Below are 21,181 nucleotides of genomic sequence, written 5' to 3'. Positions count from 1 at the left end.
CACAGTGAAACACATGCAAAGGGTTACTTAAAAGAGCTGCTATCTTGAAATACTGTGATAGAACAGAATTTACCAAACCTTCCAAAAATACAGAATGCACAGCCAATACAACATATTGCAATTAAAAGAATAACACTCTTGAATTCATTTAATACATACCAAACATGGAAATACTTCCAGGAACTAGTTAAAATAATAAGGCTCTAAAAGTGCGCCAAAAGCTGCAATCCTGGCAGATTGCTATTCTCACAACAACCTCAAATATCAGGGGGGAAAGGTAGCAGTCAACACAAAATATGAGAACTGGAGCAGACAACACTTTTTACTAAATGCTGAAATATCCACAGGGCTACAATTGTGATACTTAAAAATATGCCTTAAGTAAGGAAAAGACTTTAAATGTTTTATGAATACCGGCCCTGGGCTGGTATTCAATATTTGTCATAATTGGATCTAAGAACGATGTAGCTAATCGGATTACTTGTTATTAATATCTAACCAATAGAGTGAATGAAGTCAATGATGTTTGACCATAAGATTAACTTAAGTTGAATATTGAATACCGCCCCTGGGGTTGTTGAAACATTTACGTAATTTTGAAGTAAATAATAAAACTCACAGTTATATAGATGTGGAATCACTAACACTTTGAAATAATGGCAACAAATGTTTCAAAATAAACCATTAAAAGAATCATGTTGATATTTAAAGTGTATTTTCAATCTTATTTAAATACTGAATGCGTAAACCGATAACAATAGTATAATAACAATAAATATCACAACCTCTTTGGACATTTAAAACACCTATAACTACTAACACTTTCAAAACTAACAAAAACCTTTTTTTACAATTTCTCAGTTGGTCAAGAGTAACTGGACAAGCATTTAAAGGTGCATTCTCCACTTTAACAGAAACAGTTGTCTATATTTAGGTATAAAAAAATAAATAAGGGGTTGAACTAGGCCTCTTGAATACTCATTGCCCAAATACTTATAAGCAAAAGGTACCTACAATAAAAAAAATTGTTCACAACCTACAACAATGTTTACAACAAGAACAATAAACATTCAAATTTTGACAACATTTTGTTTCAATGTTGATTTTTATCAAATTTTTATTGTGCATTTTTTATTTAAAGAATGAATTGCAGGATTGATGTCATTATTGTGGTATGAACACAGTTGGGTTGTCAAGTGCGTGGAAGGACTTCATGCATACAGAAACCAGCCCAACTGCATTCATATCCCCGATAATTACATCAATCAAGCAATTCATTACTTATATTTACACAAATAGTCCATTATTTCATTCAAGAATTGTTAAAAGAAATACTTCAACTCATTCTTACCCAGTCTGTAAATAGAATAGAATAAAAATTTATCATATTGTTACAATCGGGAGTAGGTTACAACAACGTTGGAAAAATCACTCACTTCAAATTACCTTTAAACGTTAAATTGAAACACTAATAAAACCAATACATTTAACATATCATATATAAACACATTCTAAAATGTTGATTTAAGTTTTCCTGTACTGCCGACACAATACAAACGATAATTTTGTTTAATTTACATATATATTGTTATGCCATGATTTGCAATCGGAACTTATCCGAAGATGCTACTTTCACCGGAAAATATTCTCAATTGCCAAAAGTCAGCTCAATAAAGGAATGAAAGTTGAGGTGTTAATATATCTTATATAAAACCACTAGTAACTATGTGGTGTAATGGATATGGTCCCAGACTGCACACCCATAGTACTCAGGTTTGAATCCTCCATTTTTCGGTGGAATTTTTCTTCTTTTTTTTATCATTAAAAATATAAAACTAGAACCTTGAGTTTTTTTGTTGTATTTTTTTTTCAGAAATGATTGACATTTCAATACATAATCCTGAGCTTATCTGCCTTTAAGACAGAATTATAGATCTTGCTTCATATCCACATATTTGTCATTGGTAACATGTGTACAACATTTCATGAGACTATCATCAGTAGTTTTTTAAATATGGCACTTATATTATTAGTCAAAGGTTAAAGAACTTGCATGACCCACGTAAACACCTTGCTTGTAAAAATGCCCCAACTTTCTAATTGAGCATTGCGTTCACCTGATAGCACTGTGGAAATAGTTTCAAACATTAATCTGTATCTATCAATAAATAAAAAACAAATAAACACATTAAAACCTTATCACAAATACATGTATGTTTAAAACTTAATAATTTAATGCCTCTTTTAGCATGATGGGATATGTCATACAGTAATAATGTCATACACTGTTAATGTCAAACAATGATTATTCTGTATAATGATAATGCCATACAATGAGTATGTCATACAATGGTAAAAATGTTATATACTGATTATGTCAACAATAATGCTCATTCCGTACAAAAAAAACACATTTTTAGGGGATTTTCAATTGGTGGATTTGTTTGTACCAGACAAACAAAATTGCATGGACAGAAATTTCAATGTATTCTTTCGTACGCATAATTCTGTTTTCTTATAAGCCTTTTGGCATATTGGAAATCAATGTTATTTAAGGTGAATTCATGCTTGGATGAAATCATTTTTCAAGTTGTCAATAATTGGTGGGCTTGTTCCTGCCTGACATACAAAAACACACGGACTGAAACTTCAATGGATTCTTTCATTCACATAATACTATTTACTGATAAGCCATGAGGCATATTGGAATTCAAAATGGTAAAAGGTAAATTCTTCTGACAAACAATCAACAGAATGAAAACTCAGAGTTCATTAAAGAATGAATGTTAAAGTAAGACTTCGCGTTTATTCATGCACTGGCCAAATCTTTCTATGCACAGTTGCACAGAAATTCTTAAATACTCAATGTTTATATTGACAATCATTATTTGCAAACTTTATCTTAAATTATCAAACTCAAATGCTTATATAACATTTCCAAGACAAACAAGCATAATACAAAATCAGCAGTTCAAAAAGCTGCGACATAAATGATTCATCACCATTGCATTCATTTGACCACAATAAAACGTCACTGGACTAATCAGCCAATCACAAGCGTCGTTTTTGATAACTATCAGAGACAGAGATATTCTATAGGTGTTGTTTTCATGAAATTATCAATACAATCATTGTCATGGTCACAACCAAATAGTTTATGTTCATTTAAAGGATTGTAATTGGAGTGTCAAGAAAAACATGTAAATGCTCCAGCCAGAATTTGAAAAGTGTAGAAACTGCAATTATGATGTGCATTGACTGAGCCTTAATCGGGCAATCGCATGGGCAAATGTGCAATTCTTGTTGTGTATGTGTTGTTACTCCTTTCAATACTGTTAGTTTGTTATAATTACCTTTTATAGCTGTTATCTTTACTTATATGTTACGATTTATGTATATAATTATTTTTATACTCATTTTTTTGTAAACTGACTCTGTCAAACAAAAGGGCAACATGATGCTGTAAAAGGGCAGCAATGGTATTTAGGCCTCGCTGGAGCAATGCATGTTTGTAACATTATACTGCAATGATTATTAAACTTATTTAATTCCTTGCTCTATTTATAGATCACATTATTCGATAGGCCGGCCAGCCAGCCTACTGATGCAGGTAGTTTACGGTAGCTGTTGGTTTTGTTCATCTTATTTATAAATAGTTAGAACTGTTAAGGCCAGCCATCCAACTCAGGCAAGCAGTTTAACTCCAGTATATAGAATCTGTACCATCCTTACAATATGACATGTACATCTTATTAATATAAAATATCTAGAACACAATGCCGTGGTTCTAAATTATATAACAATGTGTATATGTTTATTCTAAGATAACAGTTTTCATTGAGCTTAGAGAAGGTTTGGTCAGCAGTGGAGACTTCTGTTTACCCTCAGGTTGTTCGTTCACGTCCTTGGTGGTGGAAGACACAGGCGAGACGTCGGGGGTCGTTGCGGAGCTGGCTGTAGGTACGGTAGGTGTCGATGTGTTCCTGGCATTGGGCGTTTCGCTGGCTGGGGTAACCTCCATCTGGAAGGCATTTAAGAGAGGTTACAGAACACCAATTGTACATGTACATGTGGGCTACTTTTTGTGCACTCTTGTCATCAAGGTATGTGTATATTGTAAAAGTATAAAATAACATGTACAATAGCAGGACGACAGTGATTTTTGCGAGTTTCTGCGAACCGTTAAGTAAAAGGTCTAAGTGAAATTGTGTTATTAAACCAAACTACATCTATTACATGTACAGGTTGCTACACATACACATACACGATGGGCGAATTGTTCAGAACTTGGTTAAAATTAACAATGTAATTAACGACATCGTTGTTAACTTTTAAACCTGAAATATTTGTTGATCTGCTCACATATTTGAATAAAAGCAAATACCCCTGAAACAGTTGTCACAAATGGTGTTAGAAATGCAGCAGACCACAAGGGTATTCATTAAACTTCAAGAGCAGTTACACTTTGAAATTTAACAGCAATCATGTTAACAACATTGTCAACTTTAATTCATTTCTAAAAAAAGACAAAAAAAGGTTGGCAAAATGATAAATCTGTGAGGGGGCAGCTTTAAAGTTCTACTACAGTAGTATTTAAAATCAATATAACTTACAAATGTATAATAAACATACATTTTGAGTGGTAAACGTTTAAGTATATTTACATCTATGGAAAATATTAAAGAATGATAACAAGATAATCATTTATTAAATAGCTGTAAACGCACAAATATTGTATGACTGATGGGTCCTAAAAGATTTACAGTGATCAACTATCATTTCATAAGGTAAAAATACCATGTTTTCTGCTTTTGATATTTAAATATCCTTTTCGGTAACTCAAAACAATTGTATTAATTGAATTTGTGGTACATCTTATTACGTAGTAGATGTGCATTTTTAAGGCAAAAACATTATCAATGTTTCAAAGGTCATACCTGAAAGACTTCTGGTGGCTTCTGACTGGCATAAACTCGGGGTGGAAAAAAGAATGGCATGGTCTGACTCCCAATAAATGGGGCAGGGCTCCTAGTGGCTGGGCTCCTAATGGCTGGGCTCCTGACAGCAGGGCTCCTGTTAGAGTAGCTCCCCTCCACTGGGGAAAACGGGGAGGAAAAGGATCGGGAGTAGGATCTCTTCATCCTCTCCACGGGGTCTAACTCAGACTTCACACGCTGGATTAACACATCCTTGAAGTCCTCGTCCTGAGATCTCTGAAACAGGGAAATATTTTATAGATAGTGGAACTTATGTAATTCAAAATGATTACTCCTACTGAGTGGAATAAAATCTATAAAAAAACCACCACTTACAAACGATGGTAGTGATGAGCATTTTATTGAAATTCCAGTTTTTTTCTAATAATAATCTGGTAACATTGATATTTATATATATATATATATATGTATATACCATACAATACTTTGTTTAGGACGCTAGCATAGATAGGACACAAGGAAAAAACATATGTGGAAAAAAAAGGTAACTGGAATTCCGCGGATCAAATGTTTCGGCTATTTGGATCACTAAATGATACCACAGTATATTTTCCAATGTTTTTTTAATTAAGCTTAGTGTAATTCAAAACAAAGAAATGATGAAAAGCCCTAGTGCAGATTCATGGTCTGAAAATTTGTTTGGGTGTCCCATTTTTGTGAGAAAAAGTACACTTTTTTGGATTGTGAATTGGACGAAAAAAACACTGCACCATAACATTGACCTTCGTTGTACTGACCCATAAATCAATAGGGGTCATCTACTGACCATGACCAAAGGTTGATAATAAAATTGATTAGATTGATTGGGAATGAAAGTGTGATGCCAAGGATGACAACCCGAGCACAGTATCCCTATTTGTAGAGGTCTCAATACATTCCTGTTGAACCATCTGAAATTGTAAAGTAAAGGACTATTTATTCTACTTAAAATTTACTTATTTTTCAAAATTTGAACTGGCCTAATTGCCATTTGAACCATCCATTTTGGCTAGCAGCCGGTTGCAATTAAGAACACTATATTTGTCTTCCAAGTCCTGCAGGCAAACACAGCAAAAGCAAGTATTTCAACTGGATGTTTACCTCCAGACCGTGAGATCCGACCAGCATGGTCATCCAATCTGGCATGCATAGATCCTCGTACAGCACGGGAATGACACGCTTACGATGCTCACAGTAAAATACCTGAAAGGAAAAACAAAAAACATGTATAGTTTCTTAGGCCAATATAAATTAATTGCTAGATTTTCATTCAATTTTTTTTTAAATGGGGGTGGGGGGTTGACATTATTTTTTCTAAGATGACTGTTTTACTGTTGAATATGTGTTCAAGTTCTTTCTTATTACATAAGGGACTATATACATGAGTTTCTAGACAAACCACAAACACTACAGTAACAATTCTATTCTCTTTTTAATGCTATACATTGATTACGTAGGTATGAATAAACGACATTCTCGGACAGTCCTGGACCCAAATGCAAATACATACCTTTTATTTGAGTCACTAAAATTTAAGGGGCGTTGGAAAATAAAGGGGGATGGCGGGGAAGAAAATCTAGCAATTAATTCAGGTTGCCTTAGGCTTCATCACATTCATTTTAAATAAAAATCCACTTCACTGTCTTTTTTATTCTCAAAATGATTTTTTACAGCAATAAACATTCTTATCATGAGATATGATACAAACAGATTAATAATACATGAATGATTAAAGTTTCAGAAAAGAGTATTGAATAATAAAATGATTATATGTAGGGGTTCCTAGAAGAGAATATAATGATATTCGGTTGATCTGTGGAGTTGTATTGCTTGTAGTTGCTTGCGTAAAGTGATTCAGTCCATTATATAGCATAAGACCGTAGGCTAAAACAAAGCTAACCTGCTGCTGGCAGACTCTGGAGTGTGAGAAGACCTCTGAGAGGACAAAGATCACAACACTGGCATCATCTGCCTTCTCCTGGAACAGGCGGATGTCGTCAAGGACATGGTTGCCTTTGCGGCCATCTTTGTTACCATGGTCACCAGACAGGGAGTGACCAGCCTCGTTCAGGATGGAGAAATTGATAGCTGCACACAAACAAACGATGGTTTAAGTTAGTGCTTAAACAGAAAAAAACAAGAAGAAACTTAAAGTTCCAATAATGCTTAGAGAGAAAAAATGTCTAGTCTATGGTCTCATTATTGAAAAACAATTTTTTTTTTTTTAAATTTAAACACACTTTAAGTTGTCAATAATACAATCATTTACAGAAATTCATTACTCAAATCAGATGTTTAATTGCCAAAATATTTCAGCTTTCAAATGTATTACATGTGCAAGCCCTTTATCTGGGCCTCATGAAGCAATAAGGATCACTGTCCTCGTCCTTTTTGAAATATCTTAAAGCTGCACTCTCACAGATTGAACTTTTTTATTTTTTGTCTTGGAACGAGCCATTTTTTTGCGAAAATCCATAGAAACCAGTTATATAAGATTGCTGACAAAAAAATAGATCGCAGATTTTTATATTCAAGTTCAAAAATTGAAGTTTTATGCATTTTTTTTTTAACCGTTAGTAACAGTTTAAGCCATAAAGCATTAATTTTCGAACAGAAATATGAAAATCTGCAATCTGATCTTTTGTCAGCAATCTTTTATCATTGGTTTGCAGATATTCACGCAAAAATTTGCTCTTTCCAAAACAAAAAATAAAAAAGTTAAATGGTATATCTGTGAGAGTGCAGCTTTAAGCATAAGAAACTTTAGTACCTTATTTAGTTTGACCAAATTACTTACACTTATGGCAGGCATAATGGTCATTGCCTGAGTGACATGTGATCTTTGTATATCAAACTCATATGGCAAGTAATTTTATAATATGTTCCTACAAGAGAGAGTTTCAGCCCAGACACAACAATCTAAACGCCATGTCCTTATATGCAGCATTCATAAATAAACAAAAACTATGTGTGACCTTAGAATTAGAGATATGGGTCCTGCAAGTGACATGTGGTCTTGGTATGTCAAACACTGATGGCAAGTTATTTTAAAAGCTGTCCATACAAGAGAAACAGTTTGCACATGACCACCTTTAGTCTAAGTCTTTATATGCAACATTCCATAGTAAACAAACATTAAGTGTGACTTTTCCTTAATGGTAGGGACAAGGCACATCTTCAAGGTATGTGGAACACATGTGGATAGTTTTCTAAAAGCTGTCAATACAAGAGAATGAAATTGGGCCAGACTGATGGAAAGACTGACTGGCAGACGGATGAACGATGTGCTTTTAAGATGCCAACAATTGGGGGCATATAAATAGTATAGTATCAGGATTATTATTATCATCTTATAGCTTTTCAAAATGGAAATATGGGAACATAAATTTTACTTAGAGCAAAACAATGACCGAAGCTTGATACTACTATAAGAGACATAAGATGGTTTGAGAAATTGGGGCATTGTCAGTTAATATATATATATGTTATGGTAAGGAGCTCATTGAATCTTTGAGTTTATATATACAGGCTAGGGCAAGTATCTCCGTGAATGTTTAAGTTAATATAAACAGGCTAGGGTAAGGATCTCCGTGACTGTTTGAGTTTATATATACAGGCTAGGGTAAGGATATACAGGCTAGGGTAAGGATCTCACTGAAAATACAGGCCGGGTAAGGATCTCAGTGAATGTTTGAGTTTATATACACGGGCTAGGACAAGGATCTCACTGAAAATACAGGCCGGGTAAGGATCTCAGTGAATGTTTGAGTTTATATACACGGGCTAGGACAAGGATCTCAGTGAATGTTTGAGTTAATATATACAGCTAAGGGCAAGGATCTCAGTGAAAATACAGGTCGGTAAGGATCTCAGTGAATGTTTGAGTTTATATACATGTATACAGGCTAGGGTAAGGATCTCAGTGAATGTTTGAGTTAATAAATACAGGCTAGGGTAAGGATCTCAGTGAATGTTTGAGTTAGTATACACAGGCTAGGACAAGGATCTCAGTGAATGTTTGAGTTAGAATACACAGGCTAGGACAAGGATCTCAGTGAATGTTTGAGTTAGAATACACAGGCTAGGACAAGGATCTCAGTGAATGTTTGAGTTAATATATACAGCTAAGGGCAAGGATTTCAGTGAAAATACAGGCCGGGTAAGGTTCTCAGTGAATGTTTGAGTTAATATATACAGCTAAGGGCAAGGATCTCAGTAAATACAGGCCAGGTTAGGATCTCAGTGAATGTTTGAGTTAATAATAATATATACAGGCTAGGACAAGGATCTCAGTGAAAATTCAGGCCGGGTAAGGATCTCAGTGAATGTTTGAGTTAATATATAAAGGCTGGGGCAAGGATCACAGTAAAAATACACAGGCTAGGGTAAGGATCTCAGTCTTTGTCTTAGTTGATGTGTGCAGGTTAAAGAAATTCAAACACTTGCATTACCAAAATTGATATGTCCGTGTTCTGTACTCCAAAATCCTACTCAAAATATAATCAAAGATATGGAAAATGCTGTATTTAAATTTCTCTTGGGCAAAAAAACTGACAAAATGAAAAGGAAAATGTTAATCAAGAAATGAGTATGGAGGATTAAAGCTACGAATATTCAGGTATTTATTACAACAATTAATTCCTTGCAGTAATTGCTTTGGCGACTGTTCCATCTCCCACCTCACCATTAAACAAATGATCACAACATATTGCAGTAATAGCTTTGGCGACTGGTCCATCTCCCGCCTCATCACTCACCAGATGGGACATTCAACATGTGTCAGTGACATAAGCTAATACACCTTTAATGGGACTAGATACTAGATGGTTCAAGAATCAGCAAATACATTATTTTTCAAAAGAAGCCTAGCATTGTCATTATAAGCCAGTATGATGCCAATAATACATCATCGTTCAAGATTAAACGTTTTATTTTGTCACTGTCTTAGCTGAGTTTACCCATTTAAAAATAGCGCATAATGGTTTTCCAGTTTATAGTGTGTATATTCAGCATGTGAAAGTTACTTGATTTGTGCAGATAAATTTACCAACACTATTTTTCAATTTACTTGGATTTACAAGGTAGATTCAAATTTAAAATACCCCAAAACAGTAAAAGATACATGTGTCGTAAGCGATGTGATATATATTAAAAAGTAAGATTCTATGTTTTGTACACAATGATATCCATTTTATGTGCCTTTTTACTATTTTCTTTTTTTCAAGCAATGGTATCAGCTGGTGTCTAGTCCCTTTAAGATGCAAGGTTAGCTACAACTTAGGTTCTGTCCTGTCTCTGTGCTTTTTTCGCAATACTGATATTTTCACAGAGACTGATGGCCACAGATTATCTGATGGCGGCATAAATAATTGTACAAAGCCAGCAATGCATTACATACCTTCCTGACTAGAGGCTAGGCTGTCTATATGTTCCATGTGACCCCGGTCAAGCTCTGTGGTACACCATACTTCGAGTCCACATCCAACAAGGAGAGATTTCAACTCCATGGCCTAGGAGAAAATGGGTAAAATTAGCGATGTTTCCCTTTACAAACAAAAATAACCTTATGTTAAAATGCATTGTTACCAAACTTAAGCAAGAAAAAGTGCCTTGTTTCAATGTCTAAACTTATGGTAAGGTGTAACAAAAATAATGTTTGTTTCTGGTTTTCCAAGGTCTGACCTTAATCATATAACCTTTGGGGCTTCTACCTAAAATTCTCAATCTCAATAAGTTGCATTAGGGTGACGACCTCTTGATTCTTTAACAAGCCCAATAAGGACCACATATACATGAAGAATAAATTTCCTGGGTTAAACTAGTACTGAGTACTCCAAATTTTCCAGTACTACCCTCTTATGACGAGCAACAAACCAAGAAGCTACTAGTACCAATTTAAAGTCTTTCCATATGAAGTGGTCTGGGATTGAAACCAGGACCATCCTCACACGAAACGACACTCTAGCAATGTTTCAATTTTAAAAGTCTATCCGGGTGAGGCTCAAAACCAAGCACACTTGAAGAGCAGACACTTATACCACTAGATGACTTAATGCTTTTAGCCAGTTCCACTTACAAATTTGTGTTGTTCTGGGTGTAGACAGATCATGACCAGTGGTGCCCCCTCTCGGTCCTCTAGAGTGGCACTGGAGTTGTTCAGCCACAGACACGCACAGCTCTTCACTACCGTCGCCTGGGTGAAAAATGAGTTGAGTTGGGAAAATGAGATGAGTAGGAAAAAAAAGTAAAAGTAATTTTAAAAATGAAACTTACACAGTGTACAATGTGGGTCAAATATCTTAATGCTTGAGGCCCATAATTTAAAAATGAAACTTATATGGTGAACAATTTTAAAGCCCATAAAAAATATAGTTCATATAAACGTGTACAATGTTGGTCAAATACCTTAATTGAGGCCCATAATTTTGAAAATAAAATTAAATCATATTCATGTAGAGTACAAACCCTTTTGACAAGAGAGGGCAGCTTGGCTACTGTTAGTTCCTGAACTCTGACGGAGATTTTCCCTGCCACCATCTTAATATCTCTATCGCACCATTCCGAGATGCTTGCTTTTTCATCTCTGGCTGTAAAGATGGCGTATAATCAAAAAGACTCAATTAATGATATGAAGCATTAAGTGTTAAGTGAAAGTGATGATATTTACAGTAAAATGTCATAAAAACTCACGATGTAAGGATATATTATAAAATCTTGACATATCCTTGACTTAAACCAAGTAACATAGTCAGGAAACAATCATATCAAAAAGGTCTTCAGCAGTCAAATGTACACAACTTTGATAAGATGGTTATTTTCAGTCTAGTATGAACATTCAAGTGCTATGTTTGGTTACTAATTTCAAATGGATACATATTGACCAATCAATAAACATTTTGGCAAACATTGATCAAACCAAAAACTTAACGAGTTCTAAACAATTGGCTTTAATTTATTTACATATATCCAAACAGAAATCGACCCATAAGTGTTAATGGATAATAAAATCTTGTTAAACTTAAGTGATAAAAAAGTATATGTAATAATGTTTAAGGTACAGATAAAAAAAAAAATTTACCTTTAAAAATGGGGTTTTAGAATTCACAGCTCTGTGGCCACAAATTCCCCAGTTAAAAAAGCGCCAAAATAACGCTTTTACTATTTTATCTGTACCTAAATAATACATATTTTTTGGTTTTGATCATTCAAGTCAAATGGGTTGCATTATTTTTTTGCATCAATCTACCAGTATAGTATATTGTGAGCCGTAAACACTTACCACTGAGGTATCTTTGGTCTATCCAAGGTATAAACTGTGTGGTGGCGAACTGTATGGCAAGGCAGGGTGGGGGCCACTCTGGCAGGAAACTGACTGGTAGGATGTACTTCCCCAAAACGTCTGCTAGTTTTACCTGACATACACAAACAATTATTATTGAAGTCTATCCTCTATATACTGGGTATCAACTTGTATTGACAGTGTGCCATTCCGGCAGGAAACTGACTGGTAGGGTGTACTTCCCCAAAACGTCTGCTAGTTTTACCTGACATACACAAACAACTATTATTGAAGTCTATCCTCTATATACTGGGTATCAACTTGTATTGACAGGGTGCCATTCTGGCAGGAAATTGACTGATAGGGTGTACTTCCCCAAAACGTCTGCTAGTTTTACCTGACATACACAAACAATTATTATTGAAGTCTATCCTCTATATACTGGGTATCAACTTGTATTGACAGGGTGCCATTCCGGCAGGAAATTGACTGGTAGGGTGTATTTCCCGAAACGTCTGCTAGTTTTACCTGACATACACAAACAATAATTATTGAAGTCTATCCTCTATATACTGGGTATCAACTCGTATTGACAGGGTGCCATTCCGGCAGGAAATTGACTGGTAGGGTGTACTTCCCCAAAACGTCTGCTAGTTTTACCTGACATACACAAACAATAATTATTGAAGTCTATCCTCTATATACTGGGTATCAACTCGTATTGACAGGGTGCCATTCCGGCAGGAAATTGACTGGTAGGGTGTACTTCCCAAGAACGTCTGCTAGCTTTACCTTATATATATACTTTAGATCAGAACAATTATTATTGAGTAGCCTTGGAAATGAACATAGTTTATATTAAACATTTAGTTTCAATGCAATATGGGTTTTTTTGCTGAGATATTGACTTAAATGTAGTTGCATGGAAAACCTTATCCAGTTAAATGATAAAAAGCTATTATTTGCTTCATACCCAAAATAAAGTTATCTTACTTGGTAGTTCATCTATCTTGATAAACTGAATACCGTAGGTTGGATAGTTAGGAAGACATGTCTTAAATTGCATTGTAATACATGATAAAAGCTTCGAGCCTGATTTAATCAATCTTCCCGTTACACACCTATGATACATGTATATTACTGCTTAACCCACAAACCTCCCTGTTTGTCCACTGTGTAGCCCCGTATTTGTTGGTGACCAGGGGAACAAACACCTCACAGCTGCTCACAGCATTGTTCAGTGAGTCTTGCCAGTCCACGCCTGTCCCGATCTCATGCACATCCTACAGGGGGAAGGTTTAAATATGTCTAGTTAACCTTTAAATCCTAGACTGTAACACTAGTTTTCCACAAAATACTTTAATTTCCATTACCACCATAAAATTCATACAGTCACTCTTTGAAATTGTAAATTGCTCCACCTGAGTGTGATTTTTATATAGAAGTATAAAGGGAAAATGTTTGGAATTATTACATCAATTTCATTATAAGCTTTTGTGTATGATATGTGTATTTGGAACCGGCAATGGTGCTCAAATGCTCCACTTGTTTAGGTTTTAAGTTATAGTAAGTATACTTAATATGAAAACAGAAGAAATAACGGTAGGGATTAAGCCATGATTGACCAATCCACAGTTAAAGCAGTTTTAATGTGAAATCATAAATATTCCTCAGACATTAATTTCTGTGGATATCATGGGCTGGCTTTTCCATGAATTCAAGATCCCAACAAAAATTTGACCATTAAGTCTGAAATCAAAATGTCTATGTGAAAGGGTATACATGTATGTATGTATACGCGAATATACATTGGTGTGGCGATTTCAAGCCCACGAATATAAATGATTCCACAGTAATTTGTTTGCCATTTTCTACCAGTTCTGAAAACACTTACCAGATACACAGTAAGCCCCTGTCCCAGCAGTTGTTCTTTCAGTCTGAGAGCATGCGTAGCTGCCTCCGATCGCACGTAACTAATGAGCACTTGCTTACCAGGTGTCCGACCGTCCACTACATCCATGGAGGCTGGCCGGTCCAGGTCCTTACTGGACCGAAACGACAGCTGCGGGTTACTGAAAGGCCATTTTTGAATATTTGTGACACTTACACACACATACATTGTAAACATATGCAAACATTTCTTATAAATGTACACTAGTGCCATCAATTTAGTCATATAAACTCACAATAGAACAGATCTCTATTGTTTGGTAAACTGCCAATTTTTTAAAAAAATTTAAAGCGTAAGTAACGCTTTTAACCATCAAACATCAATTTTTAAAGGTAAATATGAAACTGCGATCTGCTCTTTTTCCAACAGTCTTCTATCACCAGTTTCCTGACATTGACGCAAAAAATTACTCATTGCAAGACAAAAAATAAAAAAGTTGTTTAAACAGTCAGTCTGTGAAAGTGCAGCTTTAAACTAAAGCTTAACTTGCAATCACTGTTAATTTTTATTAAAGAATTGTTAATGGTTTCTTTTATGTTCATTTTTAAGACTTAAAGATTGTGAAACTAGTATATTCAATACTAAAATTTTTACCGTATTTAAATATTTATGATTACCGTAGTCCTCAGCAAATATGTTCTAAAACCATAAAGATGTCAGAATTTTCTAAATATGAATATATACATCAAGTAATTAAATAATTTGTAAAAATTAAAGTGTTCTTGTTGAGTTTTTAGAAAAGGTCAAGTCATCATGTACCATGAGGTAAAAATAGATACCTGTCACATGACTGTCATATGACAAGAATATATTTTTAACTCACGCAAATGGTGTTGCCAGAATCTTCACTTTGAAAACACTTCCCAATACAAGGACATTTCACTTTAGATGGTTATCTCAATCTCTTAACAGTTCAAGATATGTTGCTGTTTGACATAACGTATTATTTATGGTCTTTTACTTAAAACTTCTACACTAATGCAGACCCCAAGAAAATGAAAATTGATTTACTTACAACTTTATCCTTTTTAATGGCGGTTCCTTCTGTGATGATAGGTTTGGAGACTGAAGTGATATATTTAGATTAGTTCTAACACATTGACCAATCAGAGCATCTGTTACTGTCATGTGACCTTCTTGGCAAGTGCTGATTGGCCAGGAGCGTTCATCCAAGAAATGGAATGGAGATGTAGGACTCAGGGCCGAATGAAGAATCTGCAAAATACTCCACTTACTTAGCTAGAGATAAGAGATAATTAATTCATAAAAGACAAGAGCATCATGAGGCAAACAAGAACGCTTGTGGGTTGTTGTTTTTTAGTAATAAATAGGGCATAACTCTTAACTTTTAAAGCGACATTGCTGTACTGTCTTTAGTGTGTAGTCTTTAGTGTCAGGCATGTCCAAGGGGAAGGTTTTTGGATACCAATGACGCTGCCGACGGCACTGCTTTAAAATGGGATGACGCTGTGCACACCAAATTTAGATTTGATTTTGGTTTTGTTGCATTTTGTAATTGCGGTAAATGCAATTTTTGTATCATTCTAGGAGTTAAAAAGTATAAGAAAAATTATTTTGATATGCATACAAATAAATAAGTTAACACCACTTAAACATAACGAGACTTTAATGGTAGAAGTTGAAACACGCAGATTTTTACTGGAGTAAATTTTTAAACAAGATAACCATAAAAAAATGCCAAAGCTCATCAGTTATTTCAAAGTCGTAAATGTGGCAATACTAAACAATGATTAAGCCAGAGTAATGAGACCTTGCTATAAACGTGCATTTTGATTCGTGCAATCTAATTGAGAACAAAGTTTAAAATAGTTAATCTATAAAGGTTTTTAAGTTCTGGCCAAATTCAAAGATTTTGCACAACGACGACGCCACAGTTGCTGACTTCGTTGCCGTCACGGAACAATGACATCATCATTAATTTTTTTGTTCGTAAAACAGATGAGCTTATTAATGAAGTCCTACCTGTTGATTAATTAGCCCCTTCAGTTCCATCAGAGAACTTTTCAGACCGGCATGGACAAATCCTATCACTGATCCCTGCTTGTTTTTCACTCCGATCTTCGGTCCAGCTACAAATGAAACATGTCAAGAGAGATTTCAAAAATGTACTACGTCAACAAATATTTCTATAAACAAAAAGAATATGCAGCCCATTAAATTCCTTTCTGCTTGTCAAGTTAATATATAGCATCAAATGAAACATGTACACTTGAGAGATTTTAAAAATGCAATACTTTGAAAAAATAATAATCAATAAATGAAAAGAATATTCAGCCCAGTGGCTTCTATATACAGATCACTATTAATACAGTTTCAACATACTATGTTTACAAGTCTCTCAGAGTTATTGTACATGTCTACACACATTACGGTGTTCTTTATTTATTGTTTTTATAGATACAGTAGTGAGTACCTCACACAATGTTCTTTTTCATTTATACATCTTGGTGATTTACCACAATCAGGAAATGGCTGCATTTTGCTTAAAGGCAGTTTCTTACTTAGTACAAAGCTAATCTGCACTAAAGGTGTTTCAAATCACGTACATTTGCATTTCTTTTAACTGACAGAGGTTTAAAAAAAAAATGGCATGTAATACTATCATAAACCCCCGCAATAGTCTAGTGGTGAGGGCGACTGTATGCAAAGAGGGTGGTCAAAGGTAAGAGTCGCACTAGGGGCTTGTTCTGGTATGGCGGTTACTGACCCAGCAGTTAATGAAATAAATGGACATCAATTGCCTCTCTGCCATGCATCAAGCATGTAGGATAGGAATCCTGAGTCAAGATGTTCATCAATCAATCAATCAAGTGTCTGATAAGTACAGCCGGTTGGCCGTTAATTGAGAGGGGCTACATTATTACTAACAAACAGTTACCTAACAAATCTTAAAAAACAAATTCAGAGCTTACATGTAGCTAATTCAAAGCACATACCAGTTTTCACATTAATAAGCAATTCTTTGCCATCTTTCATCAACTCTGACACCAGCAACTTTCCTTCCTGTTCAGAAGTGAGAGGCCATCTGAAAAATGATTGCAAAATATTAACTTAAAGCTGCACTCTTACAGACTGACCGTTCTGACAAAAAAAAATTTTTGTCTTGGAATGAGCCAATCTTTAGGTAATTGTCTGGAAACAAAGAATTAAGACTGCTGACAAAAAGGTTAGAATGCAGTTGTTCAGATTTACATTCGAAAGATGATGTTTTATGGCTAAAGGCTTTACTAACACTTTAAGAACAACATGTTTTTTTGCCATTTTCCAAATTATGTACTATATCAGTTCTATTGCCATATTGTTATCTTTAATATATGACTGAATTGAGGTCACTGATGAAAAAAATAGCTGATTCTAAGAGAAAAAAAATGAAATTGTAAACTTTCAATCTGTGAGAGTGCAGCATTAAGGAAAGACAATGCTGCATTAAACAAATACAAAGCACCTGCCAACGCTAGTCGGCTCCATTTTTCAGTTGAACAAGGGGCATAACTTAATAATTTTAAAGCCAGAGTTAAATGCCTTGCTATATGAATTATCAGTAGCAACAAATTTACCAAGTTTCATTTGAATATCTTCAACGGTTTATTGACACAGACACGCAAAAAATTAAAAAAATATACTTCTAAACATTAGCAATAAATAAATGAACAGGTACCCATACTACCAAATTCCAATGTATTTTTATGTAATTTTTGGCTCAAATATTTCAACTTCAGCAGGATATTGTCTTTTATTTCTGCAGTAAGGAACTGATAATAATAATTTTAACCATTTTCCAAGTGGAAAGTTCATAAATTTCAAGCTAAATTTTGGAACATAAATACTTGCCAAAAGTGCCTTCAAAGGACTGAGACAACTTGACAGTCATGGATTTTTATCTGCGTCATTGCTAATTAATAATAGCCAAGACTAACCCTTGTTTAGTACAGATGTTGAACTGCTGTGGACAGGAAGGCACCTGTTTTACGATGTGACTTCTTAACTCACTAGCCTTCAGGGCAGGAAGGTCGGTCCCTATCACCACTCCAAGGTTTACACCTGTATAGTTGGAAAATAAATTCATATACCGTATACCAAAATGTTTGTTTCTAACAAAACTATAAATTTTGCATCTAAAATTAAATTAAGCCATTCAACCATGATTGTCAGAGTAATTCAAAACAGATCATAATTGGTTCTGAAATAATTTAACTCCAGTAGGGACTGTAGGCAGGAGTAAATTAAATCCAAAAACCAATTATGGACTCTTTTAAATTGCTCCAAGTGAACTAGAAAATGTTTCAAAATTCATTTTAGAGAAATCAAGTGACTGGGAATTACAGAACTTCTTACTCATGTCTCTTTTGGCATTTAAATACACCTTGCAGGCTTATGCACCAGGCAATTGTAACCACGGCCCCCTCAGGTCGGGGGGTATACCAGGGATAGCCAGGGATATGGGCCGTGTTTGTACCTTTGAGGTGGCCCCGCAGTGCCGGTGAATGTGGTGGTTTTGTCTTCACGCAAAATATAGCAGGGAATGGGCCTAATCTAAGGTCCCTTGGGTGCGTGGGCATTTGGCAGGGATTTTACCATCAGTTCATCCCCACAGGGCGGGGATTTTAGCCGCGGTTTACTGAAAGTCAAAATCCCCACTATTCCCCATACCGGGGGGGGGGGGGGGGGGGGGGGGGGACGTGGTTACAATTGACTGGTGTATTAGTGTTAGATCGTTGTAACCTCAATATAGAAATAGAGGGCATTACAACGGTCTTGCATTAAGCCCTCAACTTTAAGGTTGTGCTACATCTAGGATATCGTAGTGTGATGTATAGTCCTTTTTGCATATAAGTTTATATGTATGGAGTTTAAGCATTGAAAACAATGTTTCTTATGTGAATATTGGCAAATGTTTCATAAATACATGTATGATTTATCTTTAAAACAAGAGCTGTCACAGTATGTGACGAATGCCCCCAAATGTGACATTGACCTATGAACAAGGTCAGTACATGAAAAGTTAAAGATCAAACAAATACATATGGCAAGTTATTTTAAATTGCCTCTGAAAATACCACTCATACTTGAAAACCTACATTCTTATGTCCTTATATTCTGCATTCCATTGTGAATAAACACTACGTGTATCTTTCACCTTAGAGGTAGGGACATGGGTCTTGCACGTGACACGTCGTCTTGGTATGTCGAACACATGTGGCAAGTTATTTTATTATCTGTCCATACAAGGGAAGTTACAGCCCAGACACGACAACCTATACTCTATGTCGTTATATGCAGCATTCCATTGTGAATACACACTAAGTGTGACCTTGACCTAAGAAATAGGGACACGGGTCTTGCACGCGACACGTCGTCTTGGTATGCCGAACACATGTGGCAAGTTATTTTAAAATCTGTCCATACAAGGGAAAGTTACAGCCCGGATACGATAATCTATACTCTATGTCCTTATCTGCAGCACTCCATTGTGAATAAACACTAAGTGTGACCTTGACCTAAGAGGTAGGGACACGGGTCTTGCACGCGACACGTCGTCTTGGTATGCCGAACACATGTGGCAAGTTATTTTAAAATCTGTCCATACAAGGGAAAGTTACAGCCTGGACACGACAACCTATACTCTATGTCCTTATCTGCAGCACTCCATTGTGAATAAACGCTAAGTGTGACCTTGACCTAAGAGGTAGGGACACGGGTCTTGCACGCGACACGTCGTCTTGGTATGCCGAACACATGTGGCAAGTTATTTTAAAATCTGTCCATACAAGGGAAAGTTACAGTCCGGACACAACAACCTATACTCTATGTCCTTATATGCAGCACTTCATTGTGAATAAACACCTAAGTGTGACCTTGACCTAAAAGGTAGGGACACGGTTCTTGCACGCGACACGTCGTCTTGGTATGCCGAACACATGTGGCAAGTTATTTTAAAATCTGTCCATACAAGGGAAAGTAACAGCCCGGACACGACAACCTATACTCTATGTCCTTATATACAGCATTCCATTGTGAATAAACACCTAAGTGTGACCTTGACCTAATGGGTAGGGACACGGTTCTTGCACGTGACACGTGGCAAGTTATTTTAAAATCTGTCCATACAAGGGAAAGTTACAGCCCGGACACGAGTTATTAAGCCACACGGACGGACGGACAGAAGGACGGACGGACAGACGGACGGTGCGATTTTAATATGCCCACCTTCGGGGGCATAAAAAAAGAATAAGTGATACTGATAGTTTCATCACAACCTTCACAGGCTGCATTTAATTATATATTTGAAACTAAAATTTAAAAAGTTAAAACAAACAAACCTGTAAGATAATCTGCCCCATGGGTAATAGTGATCCCAATTATTGAAGAAGTCATCCTTACTAAAACTAAAATTTAATGAAAACAAAAAGAACAGCATCAGTCTTGGACACAAGTATACAAGTCACATTTTTAAATACTTTTCATTCTTTATTCATACAAAAAGGTGTAGTTTTTAACTAAGCCAAACACTATGAGTCATCCAATTATCCAGCTGTTATCAGAGAAATTGTGACAGTGAGTGACACATCACTATCATTTAGTGACATATTTAAGCCAATGGCTTGAGGAATCCGGCAAAATGACCTCGTTCAATAAAACGTTCTCATACTTCCCTATTTACATTAACAAACAACAATGCTTTATAAAATGAACCAAAGATGAACAACAAACGCATGCACGTCCTACAATATGGGACCGTACAATACGGCTATCCGAAATCTTACATATCCGAAACATATCAGGTAACAATGGGAGAAACATTAGCCTTTAAAGAAATGTGAATTATAACAGCTTTACCTTAAGTAACAATTAACTTAAATAATGCATGAGATTTATTCATGTTTATCTACATATCGTAGAAAGTACATATCGCTGTATGTTGTTTAAAATCTGTGTAATTGGACGCTTGTGGTG

General features: G+C 35.5%; 1 protein-coding gene across 2 annotated transcripts; it reads right to left on the bottom strand.

Annotated features, from left to right (window-relative positions):
* Nucleotides 1-363: 363 nt before the first annotated feature.
* On the bottom strand, nucleotides 364-21,179 carry LOC128211800 (uncharacterized). Of its 2 annotated transcripts, XM_052916870.1 has the most exons (17): nucleotides 21,065-21,179; nucleotides 20,548-20,613; nucleotides 18,145-18,268; nucleotides 17,164-17,252; nucleotides 16,190-16,296; nucleotides 15,222-15,421; nucleotides 14,150-14,327; nucleotides 13,413-13,538; nucleotides 12,256-12,388; nucleotides 11,442-11,563; nucleotides 11,053-11,169; nucleotides 10,375-10,486; nucleotides 9,428-9,463; nucleotides 6,877-7,064; nucleotides 6,078-6,179; nucleotides 4,938-5,213; nucleotides 364-4,021 (listed from the first exon to the last, which is right to left on the bottom strand). In XM_052916870.1, the coding sequence occupies exons 2-17, from the start codon at nucleotides 20,600-20,602 to the stop codon at nucleotides 3,815-3,817; spliced, it is 2,172 nt and encodes a 723-aa protein (XP_052772830.1). In that variant the 5' UTR covers nucleotides 20,603-20,613; nucleotides 21,065-21,179; the 3' UTR covers nucleotides 364-3,814. The 2 variants fall into 2 exon arrangements, with proteins under 2 accessions (XP_052772830.1, XP_052772831.1); XM_052916871.1 differs by lacking the exon at nucleotides 9,428-9,463.
* Between the last annotated feature and the right edge of the window lie 2 nt (nucleotides 21,180-21,181).

The sequence above is a fragment of the Mya arenaria genome, chromosome 12 (genome assembly GCF_026914265.1).
Source record: "Mya arenaria isolate MELC-2E11 chromosome 12, ASM2691426v1".
Taxonomy (NCBI): domain Eukaryota; kingdom Metazoa; phylum Mollusca; class Bivalvia; order Myida; family Myidae; genus Mya; species Mya arenaria.
This window is presented reverse-complemented; position numbering and strand designations above follow the sequence as displayed.

Coding starts and splice junctions, on each gene's coding strand:
- LOC128211800 (XM_052916870.1), bottom strand. CDS start 20,602: ATGACTTCTTCAATAATTGGGATCACTATTACCCATGGGGCAGATTAT. Junction 17,253..18,144: donor AACATCTGTACTAAACAAGG/GTTAGTCTTGGC, acceptor ATCATTTTTCAG/ATGGCCTCTCACTTCTGAAC. Junction 14,328..15,221: donor CCATTAAAAAGGATAAAGTT/GTAAGTAAATCA, acceptor ATGGCCTTTCAG/TAACCCGCAGCTGTCGTTTC.